Source organism: Astatotilapia calliptera, chromosome 20, assembly GCF_900246225.1.
Source record: "Astatotilapia calliptera chromosome 20, fAstCal1.2, whole genome shotgun sequence".
NCBI classification, from domain to species: Eukaryota; Metazoa; Chordata; class Actinopteri; order Cichliformes; family Cichlidae; genus Astatotilapia; species Astatotilapia calliptera.
In genome coordinates, this window is record NC_039321.1 from 4,897,441 (window position 1) to 4,915,089 (window position 17,649).

Here is a 17,649-nt window from a genome sequence, read left to right on the forward strand (position 1 = left end):
ACCAGATTTTGGGGCAATTTTATACTTCTCTTTTCGACCCATTATCACAGATCAAAAATAAATAAATAAACATAACTAAAAATCCCCCCTCCATGAATCGGGGTTTGTGTCTCCCACAGGTTCCAGGGTGTGTGCTGACAGTTAGCTTTTGTTCCCTGGTAGGGTCTCCCATGGCAAATTGGTCTGGGTGAAGGACCCGACAAAGGCACTTATCAGTGTAAGCTCAAGGGAACAGTTCACCCTGCCTGGGATAGGGTTACCAGGGCCCTGCCCAGGAGACAGGCCTGGAAGAGGGGGGGGCCAAGGGAGAGATCTTGGTGGCCAGGTTGGACCGGAAGAAAATGGGTGGATGACAAAAAAAAAAAATCCCCCCAAATAAATAAATGAAATTGCAATTATTTTTTCTTTTTCTGTTGTAACCATCTCCAAGTAGGTTATGTTTCTGGTAGTTTTAACATGCATGTGTGTCATTCTTTCTGTGTGTAAACACAATAACTCAAAAAGGTTTGTGTGAATTCTAATAAAACTTTGGTGGATGTTTGCACTCTCAGAGTGCTTCGTGGTTTTTAGGGTAGGAGGGTTTGTTTTCCCCTCTGGTTCTCAGATGTTCTCAGAGTTTGGAAAACCTGTTTGGAAAGAAGACATACCAATATACAAATGTTTATTATTGCTTTGCAACTTTACAGATCAGTTTGATGAGCTGTTATTTAATCCTGATATTTGTCACTACTCCTACAGCACCCCCAGGTGGTGCCTTTGAATATAAGATGAGCTCTAATTTTGCACCAGAATGAGAAGAGAAATTATTTTAAACCAAAATATTATAATGATCATAATGCTCAATCTGTAAAATCGTTATCTTTTAGTAAAGTGAAGAATAAAGAAGTGTTTAAAGATGTTGTCTGTTGTATCAATCTGTGTCTGTTGTGACACATAAATTCAGGCCTGAATGCTGGATTATTTGTGCTTTCATGTCTGTTTAAGTGTAAGGTACACTTGGTCTTCATCCCTGCTGGCTGGATCCAGGCTCTGGTATACTGACTCTTCAGGTGGCAACGTCAGAAGATTGTCATAGAGAACAATCTGGAAAAGACAGAATGATGAAAGTAACCCTGTTAAATCAGAAGCTCTTGAGGTTTGAGATAAGCACCTTTAGGTGGGGGAACTCCAGGCCTCAAGGGCTGATGTCCTATCTCCTCAACATGTCTTGAAGTTCTCCAGAGGCATGGTAATGAACTAATCATTTGATTCAGGTGCGTTAACTCACGGTGATATCAGAATCAGAATCAGAATACTTTATTCATCCCGAGGGAAATTAGGGTTACAGCAGGCAGCACACTAATGGCGCATGCGCACTTACAATGTCAGAACGATACCGGTACCCATCCCTAATTAGGAATAGTGCCATCATTATTGTTGTTCTGGCTGAGTATAAAACTTTTGGGCCAAGTCAGTGTACTATAAGCGCTGCTCTATGCTGTTCATAAAAGATGCAAAACAAGATTCCTCCCCCTGCCTTCATTGGTATTCGTCATGTTGACATCATAAACAATAGATTCTGTACAAATTACCTCGCTCTTTTCATAATTCATAATTTTCTGTTTCTTCAAACCTGAAAACGGTAAAACACAGAAAAGTATTAGACAAACATGAAATATTCTTAGATGTAAGGCTGGTTGGAGACTGTACACTCTGTGCGCTCCACAAATGTCAGCAGTCGGTTACAGGGTTAAAAATCCACACATTAGAATCACTAATCAGCTTATCATAAAGGTGCCAAAGAGGTGAAACATAACTCACAAGAGTCCGTAGTCTTCTTTTTGCAGATGAGATGCACAACAACAAACAACACCAAAAACACCATGACTACAGCTATAACCACAGGCCAGAGAAAACCTGCAGAGAGAAAAGAGAAGACCAAAATATGGGAGAATATAATCTTTGTATAAAAACTACTGTTCTTATATATGTATGTACGTATGTATTTATGTATAGAAAAACTACCCCTTCATGTTTCTGGATTGAGAGAAATAACTTGTGAAATATATTTCACTGCACCTGAATTTACAAATGTTATTTCAGGCTGTTTAGTGATTGCTGTGGAAGTTGAAAAAGATTGCGGGCCCAATGCTGGTGTTGAAGCTGTTGATGCTGCAAACAGGGACACAATCAGAAACATTACTGATGTAAAGAAGTTATCAGTGAGCAATGAAAATATTGCATGTTAATGATGACTAGTAAAAACTCACCTTCTGTCACCGTGAGCTGAAAGCTATCAAACAAATATGGATCCAAGTCTCTGTCCAAATAGCACCGGTACAGCCCCGAGTCAGATTTTTCCAGCTGTGTGATGCTGACATAAAAAACTGCATGACGTGTTGGAAACTCTTCTTCTTTGTATTTAATAAAGTATCTGCCTCTTTGAGCTACAAGGTCGGCTGTTTCAATGAGAATGTTTCCCCTTTCACATTGGTCCTTACATAAGAGCTTCCACTTTCCAAAGATATAAAATGAACATTTAACTGTGATGTTTCCTCCTTCCACTCCTGTGTGCATGGCAATCTTTGCATTGTAAGGAACAGTGTTTCCATCCTGCAGTGCTATGGAAAAGATTAGTAAATCATTACTATCACTCAAATAGATATTCGGGTCTGATGATAATTTGAAGATCAACAAATTGATTTAACAATAATTCTCTGTACAAATATCCACATTTCCTAACACCTGAAATACTATATTAACGTTTTATCAGCTGTAATTAATATTTAGAATCTCTCTATGTTCACCTAGGTTGATTTTCTTGCTTAATTTTATCCTTTAACCATCAACTAAATGCTGATGTTCTTTCAGTGGATACTGAAGCTGAAGACGTACTTACTTGTGAAAGTCTGCTTTGTTTTCACAAGTATTTAAGCCTCAGCTCCACCAAGAGACTCATTCTGCTTTTATGAACTTTATAAAGTGCATTGGCAAAATTCAAGTGGCGCTGTGGGAGTGTTGAGGGTGCCACAGCACCCCCTGTGTAAAGCTAAGATCACTGCATTCCCAGTCAAGTGCAAAAATAAATAAATAAATGCACAATGTAATAATTTAGTAAAATAAACAAAGGTGTTAAAACACTTAAAATATTATTTATCTAAGAAATACATGAGTTGGACAGCTGTGGTAAATAAATCAGTAAGGATTTTTCAAACATATGGTCTTATGATTTTACACGTAGCCTCTTCGTCACCATTAACACGAAATTATGCAAAATGAGCTGACAGATCATTTTGCATAATTTCCGGCTGGTTCAAATGGGCTGGTATCTGATAATTACCACAGCTGTGGTAACGAGCTTGCAGCTGCTGCTGTGTTTACCCATGTCAGTGGCCTCATCCAAGTGAGCATTACTGACAGACCACCATAATGCAAAAGTGACTCACGCACTGTTGTTTTATTAATGTCTTCACAGACATTTTGAACACATCAGTGCCCCTCATGAAGAAATTTATCACCAAGTCACATTATAAGTCACAATATCATAACTGTGCACCCAAATCAAGGTAAGTCTTTGGCTAATTATGAGCAGCACAAGACCCGTTTAACATTAAGCAGTAGTTCACCACTGCTGCGAAAGGGTGTTTGATTATGTTATAATATGTTGATTATGTTACTCAACCTCACGACTATTCCTGAGGCTCTGAATGCAAGTTAACAAAAAAAAGTTTGGTTTAGAAAATGCTAATATAGTTGGAAAAGGCTCTTTGGTTAATCAGAATAAATGTGTTCCTGTGTTGATGTATAAACTATTCTGAGAAATACATGAAATGCAAGAAAGAGACAAGTGGTGTCAGAATGATGAAGGTAAATTCTACATAGTGACTAATGAATCTTAAAAATTAAATCAAATAACAAAAAACTTTAGAAATAATACAGGTAAATGTACTTACTGAGGAAGATGAAGCAGATAACAATGTGACGGACTTTCATGTTGAGACTTTATCACTCGAATCCTTGAATTTCACTGTCATATCAGAAACTCCTTATTTCTAAATGAAGAAGTTGTTCTGCTAAACAAACAGTCAGCCCTACTCTCCACCCAAATTTTTGCATCATTTCTCTTAATACAGTCACAGCAGGACACTTGATTTAGCTAAGTCACGGTCAGATGACTTTGAAAGAAAGCTGTTATTGGTATTTTTTTCTTATAAAGATATGAAATAAGAACGTTTTTTTTTTGTTTAGTTTTTTTTTAATTATAAGATTAACTGTATGCTCTTTCATGAACCCTCACTGACCTTTAAGGTGTTGTAATTACTTTAAGATTTCACAAGAGAGATTGCAGGAAAACAGCTGCTATGAGGAAGCACGCTCAATGAGTATATCATTTTGAAATTTCTAAAAATGCAAGAACATGAACATGCTGGTGGCAGAACTGCATTTTTCTTTTTCAAAAAAAGAGGGGGAAAGGACATATTTTTCTCTTCCGGGTACTGGTTGTTTTTTCATTTGTTTGTTTTGAAATAGAAATGAATACCTAAATTTAAAAATGTGCATTCTGAAACTAGATGAAAAAGTAGCTGATATAAACGCATCTGAAGCGCTATTATTTTGAAATCCAAAGTTCCATAAAGTAACGCTGAGTGTGTACCCTGTCATCTACTCTTCCACTGGTCTGTGGAAACAAAAACTTTCCTTGCAATAGATTCTGAATTCACACACAAACAAGATCATGGTAGCGATTTCACAAGGCTATTATTATGAAATCCAAAATCAGACTGACGTGTGATATTGACTGAGTAACAATATGAGGGCGTATTCTGTTGATCTACGTATAAACTGGTCTGTGGAAACAGGAAGTTTCCTTATAACAGCCTTCTAGTTTCAGAGAAAAATTGCGCATATAAGACATTTCTGAGGGCTTTCAATTTGAAATTAAAATTCATGTTTCTTTTTTTACAAACAAAATATGATATTGGCACAATAAAGGATTTTCTTTTTACCACACAAATACAAAATTAATTGGTATTTTGTAATGAAATCGAAATTCAACTGTAGACAGGCTCATTTGTGTTATTGTGTCTGTGTGTGTTAAAACAGAATGATAATGATATTTATTATGACACTGATGTTTACACTCTGTGAAACAAAGTAAGCATAAACAGACCGGTGGAAGTTTGGAAAGTTTCCTTAAACGTTTTTCTTCCACTTTCTCTTTGAGAAACCTGTCACGCTGTCACTTTTTTTAATGTGTAAATAACTTTGAGACTATGGGGTAAATAGTTTAATTTTATCAGAAGCATAATGACCATGCTGAGGCAAAATCAGGTTTGAAAACTGTAACAAACTCTAATCAATAAAGATGTGCCTATCCTCACCTATGGTCACAAGCTGTGGGTAGTGACCAAAAGATCAAGATCGCGGATACAAGCGGCAGAAATGATCTATCATGTAGATCGACTTCTTTCCATAGTAGAACTTTTGGAAGTATTAGAAGCAGGTGTTACTGGTAGGGACTCAAGCCAATACCATCATTTGCAATAGTTAATATCATTGTATGTATTATGTAGAGACAAAAGTAGTAGTTTTCATCAGGAACGGGTTCTTTAAAGTGTAAAAGAAGGTTCTGGAGAGCTGCTAAGTCTGCAAAGTTTTTGAAAACTTTATTGAGTTGAATGAACTCATTAAGTAAAAAGAAGACAGAGTCATTCAAATGAAAAGACTGAAAATGCTGAGATCAATTAATTAATAAAACTTCCATACTTAGTAAGGAAAAAACAGGTAATTTCAATTTCAATAAATGTAGTGAAGGAATAATAGCGGTGCTATATTAGGCTTAAATGTGGCTCAGCAGTGCACATTCTTGACTCACTACTTCCTCATTTTAAAATGCACTAAACGTACAAATAATTGTTTTCTATATTTATCTATATTGTTTTGGGTTTCAGACATTTTTAAGACATGTACCACAGCTATTTAAATGCAAGTATATCCTTTATAATATTACTGACTGCATCTCATTTTCACTGTATTTTATTTCATTTTTACAGCTCAGTATCCAGAGAAAAGCAAAGAGCTGCCTGAGGTGTCAACACCTGAAGACACAAGCGATCCAATTTCAGGTAAAACACACCTTACAAAGTAAGTCTCCCACTTCTATGGGAGTTTCCCTGTGTGAGATTCAGGGAGTGTAAGTGTGAATATGTTAAGGCAACATTGAGTCAGTTCAGTTCGACTTTCTATGACTATTTCATACAGTTTCATCTCCTGTGTTTAATAAAACAAAATTAAGAAAAAGCTAAAGTGACTGTGGAAAATTACAGTATGTAATTTTCACTGTTCACAGCGTCAACCACGTTCCCTACAACCACCAAACTGTATGAACGGGAGCTGGCTGAGAAATCAACTACAGGTATTAATCCACCTTCTTGGCTTTAATTACCTTGCAGTCCTACAGCTGATCATTTTATTAAAGATGAAAGACTTTAGACAGTTTTTCAACTCTCAGTAATGCCATAGTGATCGTTTGATATATGGACCTGCAGCGGAGTTTAGGTCCAGACACGGCTAGTGACGTCAGACTGAACAACCGGATATACGCGGAATTCTGAGGACTCTCCTTATCAATCTTGCACCTTCCGCAATGGGTGGCTCGCGTATACGGACAGGACATGGCTGCGACAGACTTCCCAAATCCACCTTCGCTTTTATAGCCGTGGTCTCTCATCTTGCTTACATGAAGTAATTTACTATTACTACTCTGAACTGTGAATTACATCTGAAATAATCAAATACATGAAATAGAATGATTAATAGTACATTTCCCTTTTTTTAGGAAATGACCTGTATGTATCTGTATGAAATCAATAAAAGGATCAAGTGCTGCATTATCTTTAGTTACATTGATAATATTTATTTATGGTGAAACAGTGGTAAAATATCGCTGTTGCTTTCGTATAAATGAAGCGGACATACCTGAGTGGCCGCGATCTAATCTTGTTTACATAAAGTAAACCTGCTCCCGAGCAGGTTTACGCTTACGGATCTGTTGCTATGACAGCAAGTCCCGGATGAGCTTCGGAGAACCGAACGATCCAAGATCACGCGAAATCATCAGCAATCAAATCCAGCTAACTTACTTAGCGAGGTACGAAGAACGGACCCCAGGTTATTCTCCTGCTTGTCTTTTTAGTAGACCACATATTGTAGTTATGGCTACAATATGTAATAATACATATGATTTATGTACTACATATTGTCGTATGTAGTACATAAATCAGTTGACACCAAATACTGTACTCAGACCACTTAACCACCTGCAGTATTTAAGTGTTCATGATCTTTTCAACTTTTTAGCGTCCATCAACAGAGTCTGAACAAAACAAGAACAATCAGTAGCAACTTGGATACTTTAATTGGATTGAGAGAGAAAGCATTGTATTGTGCTTAAACAGCACAGCTGCTTTGAAAAGTTCAATAGGTAAACGCTCTACAGCAGGGGTGCCCAATCCCGGTCCTTGAGAGCTACCGTCCTGCAGCTTTTAGATGCATCCTTGTTCCCACACACCCGAATCAAATGAATGGCTTGTTATCAGGCCTTTGCCAAACATGATGGCATGCTGAAGAGGTAATCAAACCATTTGATTCAGCTGTGTTGGAGTAGGGATGCATCTAAAAGTGTTCCGTTATTTGAGGTTATGGATGTTATTTGACTGGAGGCATAACTCACAGACACACGAGACGCGCCATTACTCCAATGAGTGTCCTTTATTATTTTTCATCCCCCCCCACAACAACAACCCAGCAGAAACGTTCCTACCACTTAACATTTACCTGATACTACAAAAAGCTGCAGGATAGTAGCTCTTGAGGACAGGGATTGGGCAGCCCTGCTCTACAGTATTTAATGAAAATTATTACCACAAGGGGGCAGTGTTTTCATCAGGTTTTAGTCAGGCAGCCGCAGTGGATTCAGCTCTGTTCTTCTGTACTGTTATTTTCATGAATGACTTTCCAACGATTCTAGTGCTTCTGTGCTCTTCTAGCTACCAAAATAACTGTGAAATTATTTCTGATCAAAAGTTGAGCTAAAAGTAGCTTTAGGGATTGTAGAACAGCTCATGTTGGGCAGATTTTACTTTACTTTTTAAAAAAAAAAATCATCCAAAACCTACATTAAATGAATAAAATGAAGAGATAAGGTGCTATGTGGAATGGCAGAGCTTGGTCACTGTCTTAAATAGACACTACCGGTATGAAGAAAAGTGTATTTATCATGTTTATTCAACACCAAATCTTGCAGGTATTCGTTAAAATGCAAACCACACCTGATCAACTTCCTAATTTCTTGCTTTGTCTCTTATAGTTTACACCCTGATTGTCATATTTACTGCGGTTTGTGCTACGATGGTTGTCATTGTGGTGCAGGTGGTTTTACTACTACTGTTTTATAAATGGAAGTCAAAGGTGGAAACTGCTGGTGAGTTACCTGCTCAGGATTTTATTTATTTATTTATTTATTTATTTTTAGTTTATTTAAATATACCACTGGGGATGGGAACTGATAAGATAAGTTCTCATTGGCTCATTGTCACCTTGATCTCTAATCAGCATACCAAAGACATTACATTCATGCAAATGAATCACATGCTACTAAGTCAAATGTTTGTGAATGTTGGCGGTATTGGCCGTCTTTGTTGTGATTGGTGTTGAATTCATTGCTCAAAAAAAGTAAAGTAAAAAAAGTTATTACACATATTGCACACAACACTTTTCTTAAAAGTAATGGAGTACTTTATATAATTACACCCAGTAGAAAGACATTCATTATACTACTTGTTACATTACTTTCATGTCAACAATACAACCCTACAGGCTACAGCCCTGCACACCAACACACACCAGCACAAAGAGACTTTAAAGCATCACTGTGATTCTACTGCAGAAACATAAACAGGTAGAAACGGAGGCAGCAGCATAACTGCTCATCAGTTTGATACCTGTTAAAGTGACTTCTTGACTAGCTTATTGTTAGCATACTGTCTGTGCAGGTGCTTGCTAAGAGCCGAAGTTGCGTTAACAGTATAATGCAGTTGTTTCTGTCTTTGAGCATTGTCCACTTTACCATTTGTGCAACAAAAATAAACGTAATGTCCATAGTAGGGTTGCCAACTATCCGGCTTAGTCCCTTATGAAATGTCCCGCATATTGACCGGTACCTGCAATGTCCCTTTCTGACCAACAGATGGCACTGTGATACATACCAAATCTGATTTGATCGTGATTATATCAGATAAGCGCTTGTGTCCAGTCAGTGATGGCCCATCATGCACACCAGATGTAAGGTGTGATACGTGATTCGTAAAAATATGGCGAGGTTTGGTCTGCGTAGCATAATAACATGAGTCATTAAAGCCGGTATTTACAGTATTTTAAAATTTTTGTCTTGCTTATTTTTCAAAGGAAATGCCCAGATATGACGCAAATAACAAGAAACTGCATGCAGTCATGACGCAGTCTGACCCAAGACAGTACAAATTTCCTGCGAGTAATTCTTCCTCCCTGTGTTTATTTCAGGAGTTAGAGCTCGATATAAGGGTTGAGTCTAAAGTCTGCACATTTAACCTCATTGCATAATACTCACCACGTTATCATTTACAATTTTTGATGTCATAAAAAGCATTTATATAATAAAACAAGTGAACAGATGTTTTTTCACATTTTTACACCTGTAATTTTCTGTTCAATAAACGAACGTTTTGATCTCATATTGCTGGAATTTGCTCACTTGGGAAAAAATATAAACTGATTAAAAATAAAAACCACATCCTAAAATTGTTGCACTTTAAATGTTTTTATTTTAATGAACACATTCTTCAATCTAAATGAAGCAGCCATCTGATGCTAATAAGAAAAAGAATACAGCAATAAATGCGAAATATGCTGTCACAGCTTCATAAGTTAAATTACACACACAAATAAAAAGCAATTTTATGTGGCAAAATGTGATTATTATTCTTACTACTCATCTGAATCACCTAATTAATCTAGTTACTAATTGATCTAGTTACTTGTCCTCTGAAATGTGCCAGGACAAAATGTATAGAAGTAGTACAAAATAAGCTACAGCCAGATTTCCAACCACTTGATTGGTCTGTTTTTAATAAATCAGCATGGACTAACAATGCCATATGTGAAAAATAATCAGATAAACTGAAGACACGTATGTGAGGATGCTGTTTGTAGATTACAGCTCAGCATTCAATACCATCGTTCCCTCGAAGCTGGACAGGAAACTGCAGGATCTAGGACTGAGCAGCTCCCTCTGCAGCTGGATCCTTAGCTTCCTGTCTGACAGACGCCAGGTGGTCAGACTGGGCAGCATCACCTCATCCCCCATCACACTGAACACTGGTGCTCCACAGGGGTGTGTACTGAGCCCTCTCCTGTACTCACTCTACACCTACGACTGCACAGCCACTAACAGCTCCAACATCATTGTGAAGTTTGCGGACGACACTACAGTGGTGGGTCTTATCACCAACGGTGATGAGACGGCTTACAGGGAGGAGGTCAGCGCCCTGACCCACTGGTGTCAAGACAACCATCTCACCCTCAACGTCGCAAAGACAAAGGAGTTGATAGTGGACTTCCGGAGGTGCAGAGAAGTACACACCCCCATCACCATCAACGGCGCTGCTGTGGAGAGAGTGAGCAGCTTCCGGTTCCTTGGAGTACATCTGGCTGAGGATCTTACGTGGTCAGTACACACAAACAAAACAGTGAAGAAGGCGCAGCAGCGCCTCTTCTTTCTCAGGAGACTGAAAAGATTCGGCATGAGCCCCCGCATCCTCAGGACCTTCTATCACTGTGCCATTGAGAGCATCCTCACTGGATGCATCACCACCTGGTATGGCAACAGCACCGCCTACAACTGCAAAGCTCTCCAGCGAGTAGTGCGGTGCTCTGAACGGATAATTGGAGGTGAGCTTCCCTCCCTCCAAGACATCTACAGGAAGCGCTGCCTGAGGAAAGCGGGGAGGATCATCAAGGACTCCAGTCACCCCAGCCATAAACTGTTCAGACTACTTCCATCAGGAAAGAGGTTCTGCAGCATCCGGTCCCGAACCAGCAGACTGAGAGACAGCTTCTTCCATCAGGCCATCAGACTGCTGAACACTTCATAGACACCTCAGCTTCACTACTGGAACTTTAACATTATGCACTCCACACTGTATATAAATGCCACTTGTTTTGCACATATTCAACTCTGTATATTTTATATATTTTATTATTATTATTATTATTATTATTTTATTTTATTTTTTTACTATTTAATTTGTAAAAATGTGTGTATACACACACACACACACACACACACACACACACACGTAGGAAAATATTTAGTATACACATCCAGAAATGCATACACTATTATATATTGTACATATATTTATTAGTTTCAGGTTGGCCATTCTTGTATTTTGCTCGTTTGTGTTGTTGTGTTTGCACATCTCTGTTGCTTGTGGGGCTCGCACACAAGAATTTCACTCGCATGTGCTGTGCCAGTGTGCCTGCACATGTGATGTGACAATAAAAAGTGATTTGATTTGATTTGATTTGATTTGATGTCCAATGCATCTCACCTGTTAACCAGTACCACCACAAAGAGATCAACAGCCTCATGTATGAAAACTTTTTGCACCTGAATTTGTTTGTACTTTATGAACAAATAGGCCAGTAGCATATTTACTGAAAACAAGTAAGAAAAATTCTGTATCTGATAAAACTAGACAAATGTTTACAGACGTTTTTTCCTTTAAGACACTTTGCCAACAGAAATTCTGTATTTTAACTAGCATCATTAAAAGAAGATAATCCCTGTTAGCTAAAATCAGAGGTTTCAAACTCCTCTGTCTCTGGTTTAAACAGTTCTCTCTACGAGGCTCCATAAGGGGTCAAAGGAACTAGAGATCCTTAATATGGTCTACCCACCAACCAACTGTTCCAAACATCTGTTTACAAGAGATAGCCAATTAGAGAAAAAATAGCTTAAAAGAGGTTAGCTTTAATGCTACAGAAGCTGATTTCAAAAAGAAGATTAACTACAGGGCTGCACCAAGAACCAGTATAAGATAAAGGAGGATTACCTTGCTGACTGAGGTTAGCGAAACGAGATTAGCATAGCAGATTCAGGTGGGGGATTCAAAACATTATTTGATTTAAAAAATTTATGTCATTGTCATTAAATTCATTTTCAATGTGAGATCTTTATATTTAGAATCTTAACACTTTCTTTAACAGTATATTACTTGAGCTAATTCATACTCTTTGAACCATCAAATATACAATATAATCAAAGTTGTTCTATTTTTTCCTACTAGATACATGTTAAGAAATTTCTGTTTAATTCTATTCTTTTTTTTGATGATCACTTCCACTTTCATTTATATCAATTTAAGAAATCTGTATTACCACAGGCTTTCGGACCCCTGAGGAGAAAGGGACTCTTGAGATGCAGATATCTCTAAATATCACAACCTGTTATGTACGGAAATAGACACAATATATTATCTAATGTGACTCCACAAAGTACTGATTAATTCTGATCATTTTTATTTTTTACAGAAAATCTAATCGGTCTTTCTCAGATCTGTCTCCACCACAATAAGGAAGTAGTCACTTCCTTATTGTGGCACCTGGCATCTATTATTATGTTTAAATTATGCTGCATACCTTCTATGAGTAACAGCCAATCGAATTCAACTGAAATTTGTCAGATGTCCTATAAAATAGAAATTGTATGTTTGGAGGTTAAACTGAGACATGTGTTTATACAAAAAGAGAAATTTCAGGGTGGCACATTTTTCTCAGTTTAGAATCTAAAGTGAAACTTGAAATAAGTTTTTTCTTTTTCTTTGTCATATATAATCCCTGTAAATACAATTCAGAGGGACCAGGGGCTTTAGAGACTCATAAGACTTTATCATTGCATTGACTAAACAAGTCAAATTTATATAGCTCAGTTTAAACCACCAATATACAAATCATTTCAAAATTATTTAATAAACAGACTTCAGTTTGAATTAAGTTCTGGAGGTGGAAGTTTAAAATAGACTTTGGTAAAAGAACGATAATCATAAAAACAAGTGTGCAAAAATTACTGAGGATGCAAGAGTGTGTGGGTGCAGGAAAATATGTTGTAATGAAAACTTTTCAGAAAAGGGAACTAGAAAAAGAATGTATGTGTCACACAGGCAGAAACAGAAAGTGTTTTTTCCTTTACACTTAAAAGAAATGTCCAATCTGTCTCATGTGCTGAATGCTGGGTGGGGACTCATCACCTTAATTTATCTTAAATGCTTTTCTTTGTGTAACATTTGTTCTTTAGTTGTGCTCAGATGGAAAGTTCTGACTACTCTAATTATTATCACCATAGTCTTCCTGAACATGCTCTTCATCATCATCCACACAATCATCATCATGTTTATTAATATAAATCCTTAATTTATAAAACCTGGAGTGTTTCTGTGGACGTAAGATCTAGGCGTAACCAGGTGGTGGAGTGTGTCCACTTTGGTGGCCTCAGGATTTCATGTTTGCTTTTTGACAGACAGATTGAGGAGATGTCCGCAGTGATGTGGAAGCTTTACTAATATGTTGTGTTAGAGAGAGACCTGAGCATAAAAGTGAAGCTGTCGATTTATCAGTCAGTCTATCTTCCTACCCTCACCTATGGTCACGAGCTCTGAGTAGTACCCGAAAGAATGAAGTCGTGGATACAAGCAGCAGAAATTAGTTTCCTCTAAGGAAGAGTGGCTGGGCTGTCCCTTGGAGATAGGGCAAGGAGCTGGGTCATTCAAGAGGGACTCAAAATAAAGCCACTGCTCCTCCACATCAAAAGAAGCCAGCTGAGGTGGTTTGGGCACCTGACAAGGATTCTTCCTGGGCGCCTTCACGGTGAGGAAGTCCAGGCATGTTGTACCGGGAGTTGCCCCGGAGCAGACCCAGGAGTTGCCTTGGAGATTATGTCTCCCGGCTGGCTGTCTCAGTGTCCCCCTGGATGAGCTGGAAGAGGATGCTGGGGTGAGGGAAGACTGCGTTTCTCTGCTCAGACTGTTACCCCCGTGACCTGAACCCTGTTAGGCACAAAAATCACACAGAAGTGTAAGAATCAGTCTCAGCACTTAAAAAATGATGCTGCAGTTTTTTTTGACACATCTGCCAGTTTGACCTTTTCAAGAAAAGAATATGTTTAAATATCTAAGGTGTTTGTTTAGTCAGTTTGTAGAGAATCATCCTTGTCAGTTGTATTCAACCGGGAGAAAGATCTGTCAACACCTGAGACGTAAATGCCAAATAGATACCAGTGAGGAAGAGTGAAGTGGTTTAACTGGAGGAAAGGGGTGACAGGCATCATCTAAAAATGTTCAACATTTATCTCAGGTTATTATTTCCAAATGAGGTCACAGTCAAAACAAAAATAAGGAAGACTGAGTGGGAAATTGAGTAAAAGCTCAGTTTTGGAGAAGGCGGCAGGGGGGTGACATAACAGTTTAGTGGAGTAACTTAACTCAGGAAGTTGGTAAAGGTTAAACTGAGAAGTTGCAAGGATTTATTTAAACACCAGACAGAGGCAGTTCTCCAGCCATTTGTTGATTGTCTGACTGTCAAACCAACAGGCTCAAGATTCAGAATGAATATCCACCATGTTCTGTTCTTCTGTGTCTTATCAGGTGAGTATCCGTCACCAGAATGACTCTTAAATACAGCAGCTCACATTTTGTGAAGTTTTCATTATCATTATTACCAGTTTCTGGGCAAAAAAAGTTAAATTCATACTAATTTATCTCTGAACACACAGAGACTATGAATTTGCAAATTTTGAATGTTTTTTTATTGATATTGATATCATTGTTTGTCAATAAAATAGTCCAAAATATTTCTTACTGTCCAGGGTTTAAATCCAAAACCCAGAAATGTCAAATTTGGATGACAAAAGCAAGAAAAACACACCTGCAAATTTCATAAATTAGAGACATTAGAGAAAATAATCAAAATACAAGAAGGTATTAAATTAGCTAAATACTCACAACTCTTGAGTTGAGTCACAAACAAGAGTTTTATATTGACCAAGGGTGTTGTTCTTTATATCACAGCAGGACTATTTGACAAAAATACTCATCTCATCAACGCACAAACAAACCTTTATACAAAAGTGGAAGGCGAAGACTTCAGAATTGAACTTGACCATGAAGTGCCTGCAGGAAGTAGAAAATATATCTGCAGGAATGATACTGAAAAGGAAGACATCCTCATTGAAACTACTGAAAACAGAGCTGAGAGTGGCAGATACATAATACGATATGACATAAGTGACAAGAGAGTGCATGCAGTCATCAAAGAGCTGACCCAGTCTGACTCTGGACGGTACAAAATTGGTGTGAGCAATTCTTCATCCCTGAATTTATTTCAGGTAGTAGAGCTCAAAGTTAGAGGTGAGTTTCTTCCAAAGTCAAGGATTTTATATTGATTGCTTCAGGTAGTTCTCTATGTCAATCTATATTTTTATATCTCAACAGAACTCTGTGAAGAAGATATCACCAATGGTAAACCCAAAGTCTACAGTGCTACTGTGGGAGGGGAGGTTACAATCAGATGCCTCTTGCCTTTACATTCACGAAACATAAAGTTCCTCTGTAAAGATGAATGTAAAACAACGATCATCAACACAAATAATCTCACAATTATGAATGGCAGACATGAAATTGAGTATTGGAGTAACACGGTGTTTAACGTGACCATCACAAACCTAATCAAGTCGGACTCTGGGCGGTACAAGTGTGGCGTGCGAAAAAAAGATGCAAAAAATACATGCCTGGAATTTGAGATCTCAGTAACAGATGGTGAGTTTCTACTGGAAAATGTACCTGCATGTCTCCGGGTCTGATGAACGACTTTACTGATACATGCAATGGTCCATAGTAGTCCTTCCATTTGCTTTCATTGTGTTTTCAAGATGAAGAATGAACTTTTCCAGTCCAACTTGATGCAGTCTGCAGAAACCCTGTGTCAACTTACATCCCTTAATCAAAGAGTAGCAGGTTATAATCAAGCTTATATCTCATTTTAAAATGGGAGAATATGTGAGGCATCTTTTAGAGCCCTTATCACAAATAAAGTTCAGTATAACCAGAAAATCCTTTCCTTATCTGATTAAGTTTACTTCAATATCAGGAATCACACAAAGACGGTTACCACCTCAATAAGTTGATCCAGGGTTTCAGGCAGTTTGTTAAATTATTTTAATGTGCATAAAACTCTTTTCTCCTCAGTCGTTTAGTCCTCTTCTTTCAGCTGCAGTCCCAGGAGTGTTAAAAGTGAGATCATGCAATGAACAAGTATGAAAACAAGAATTAAAACCAGCAGGAATGAAGTTTGTAAGAGTCAGTGTTTATACAACTACTACTTTGGATCTTATTAAGCAGACTCCAATCCTGCTTCATCATACAGACCTTGAAGGTGTACTATATGAGAGAAAATTACAAGCTAATTTGCCCGAGGTCATCTGCAATTCTCATGTGCAAATGGTTTAATTTGTTCAATCGTTCCCACTCTCCCCCGCCTCTCAATCAGGTAACATCCTGCTGCTGGCTGTATGCGTGACTGTGGTTGTGGTGCTACTCGCTGTTTTTGTTCTGCTCTTCTACAAACTGAAGATAAAGCGTAAGCGTGTTCAGTGTAAGTTACTTTTATTGTTTATTAAGTTTCTATTAACTCATTCACTGCCAGCCATTGGCAGTGAATTGACGGCTATAGACGTCAATTGCAGTGAATGAGTTAAAAGGAAAGAAAAAAACACGTTTCTGCTATATCTTACAGATGTGAACACGAGAGGTAATGGAAGAAATATGGAGGTATTTCTCTCTGAAATCAGTTATTTCAGCTATCACTCCTTGTCATCCCAATAATTTGTTTGTAGGTCTGTCTGTTTGCTTGATCGATTGTTTGTTTGTTTTAGGTTGCTGTCTATGATGATGTTGCTGAAGTCTACCAAAGTGCCACTGACGGGTCAACATACCAGGAGCTCAGCAGCAGGGAAGAAGCGCTGTACTCTTTATTTGAGCCTCCACCAAATGCAAATCTGCACTGATAATCAATAGGTTATGTTTGGGGGGGTTTCTTTCTGGTAGAATGTGTCTTTTCCTTTTCCTCACATTGTTTATAAATTTAGTTAGAAAAGAAGAAGAAAGGCAAAAGGTGTGGATTTACTTTGGTAAATCTTTTATTCAGTTAAAAGTAAGTGTTACCTGGTTAGTTATGGAGTATTCAGTAAAGATGTAGTAGTTTCTCGTGGTATTTTTGCTGCATGTGACAATAAAGCTTAAACAGTACGAACAATTTGGAGAGTTTTACTTTTTTTCATGTCTACATAATGAAATAAAGAGAAAAAACATAAAATCAACATTAGCCTTCACTGGTTTATTGCTAGGCAAGGAATGTCTCAAGTCAATGAGCGTGAAGTTAAATTTCAATGTTTAAATGATATCTGATCCCCTTAAATGCGGCCCTGTGAATGTAATTTATTGGTAATGTCACATGAATCATAATTATTCTTTTGTCTGCTAGATACATGTCAAGAACTTCCGTTTATTTCTATTCTTTTTC

The 17,649-nt window shown here is 37.8% G+C and overlaps 2 protein-coding genes across 2 annotated transcripts; one reads left to right on the top strand and one right to left on the bottom strand.

The window, feature by feature from the left end:
* Positions 1 to 647: 647 nt before the first annotated feature.
* Positions 648 to 4,001, bottom strand: LOC113013530 (uncharacterized). The gene is made up of 6 exons (XM_026154527.1): positions 3,933 to 4,001; positions 2,250 to 2,600; positions 2,059 to 2,151; positions 1,801 to 1,896; positions 1,572 to 1,612; positions 648 to 1,083 (listed from the first exon to the last, which is right to left on the bottom strand). Exons 1-6 carry the CDS (start codon positions 3,970 to 3,972, stop codon positions 970 to 972), a joined length of 735 nt encoding a protein of 244 aa, XP_026010312.1. The 5' UTR covers positions 3,973 to 4,001; the 3' UTR covers positions 648 to 969.
* On the top strand, positions 3,389 to 17,349 carry LOC113013529 (CXADR-like membrane protein). Its single transcript, XM_026154526.1, has 9 exons — positions 3,389 to 3,545; positions 6,033 to 6,104; positions 6,329 to 6,394; positions 14,664 to 14,717; positions 15,141 to 15,479; positions 15,564 to 15,887; positions 16,618 to 16,722; positions 16,864 to 16,898; positions 17,003 to 17,349. Exons 4-9 carry the CDS (start codon positions 14,678 to 14,680, stop codon positions 17,132 to 17,134), a joined length of 975 nt encoding a protein of 324 aa, XP_026010311.1. The 5' UTR covers positions 3,389 to 3,545; positions 6,033 to 6,104; positions 6,329 to 6,394; positions 14,664 to 14,677; the 3' UTR covers positions 17,135 to 17,349.
* The last annotated feature ends 300 nt before the right edge of the window (positions 17,350 to 17,649 follow it).

What these genes read in the sequence shown, in the direction of transcription:
- LOC113013530 (XM_026154527.1), bottom strand. Translation starts at nt 3,972, where the DNA reads ATGAAAGTCCGTCACATTGTTATCTGCTTCATCTTCCTCA. An exon ending in TATCTGCTTCATCTTCCTCA is followed by an intron (nt 2,601 to 3,932) that starts GTAAGTACATTT and finishes TCTTTTCCATAG; the next exon opens with CACTGCAGGATGGAAACACT. An exon ending in AAAGAAGACTACGGACTCTT is followed by an intron (nt 1,613 to 1,800) that starts GTGAGTTATGTT and finishes TACCGTTTTCAG; the next exon opens with GTTTGAAGAAACAGAAAATT.
- LOC113013529 (XM_026154526.1), top strand. Translation starts at nt 14,678, where the DNA reads ATGAATATCCACCATGTTCTGTTCTTCTGTGTCTTATCAG. An exon ending in TGAGATCTCAGTAACAGATG is followed by an intron (nt 15,888 to 16,617) that starts GTGAGTTTCTAC and finishes CCTCTCAATCAG; the next exon opens with GTAACATCCTGCTGCTGGCT. An exon ending in GTAATGGAAGAAATATGGAG is followed by an intron (nt 16,899 to 17,002) that starts GTATTTCTCTCT and finishes TGTTTGTTTTAG; the next exon opens with GTTGCTGTCTATGATGATGT.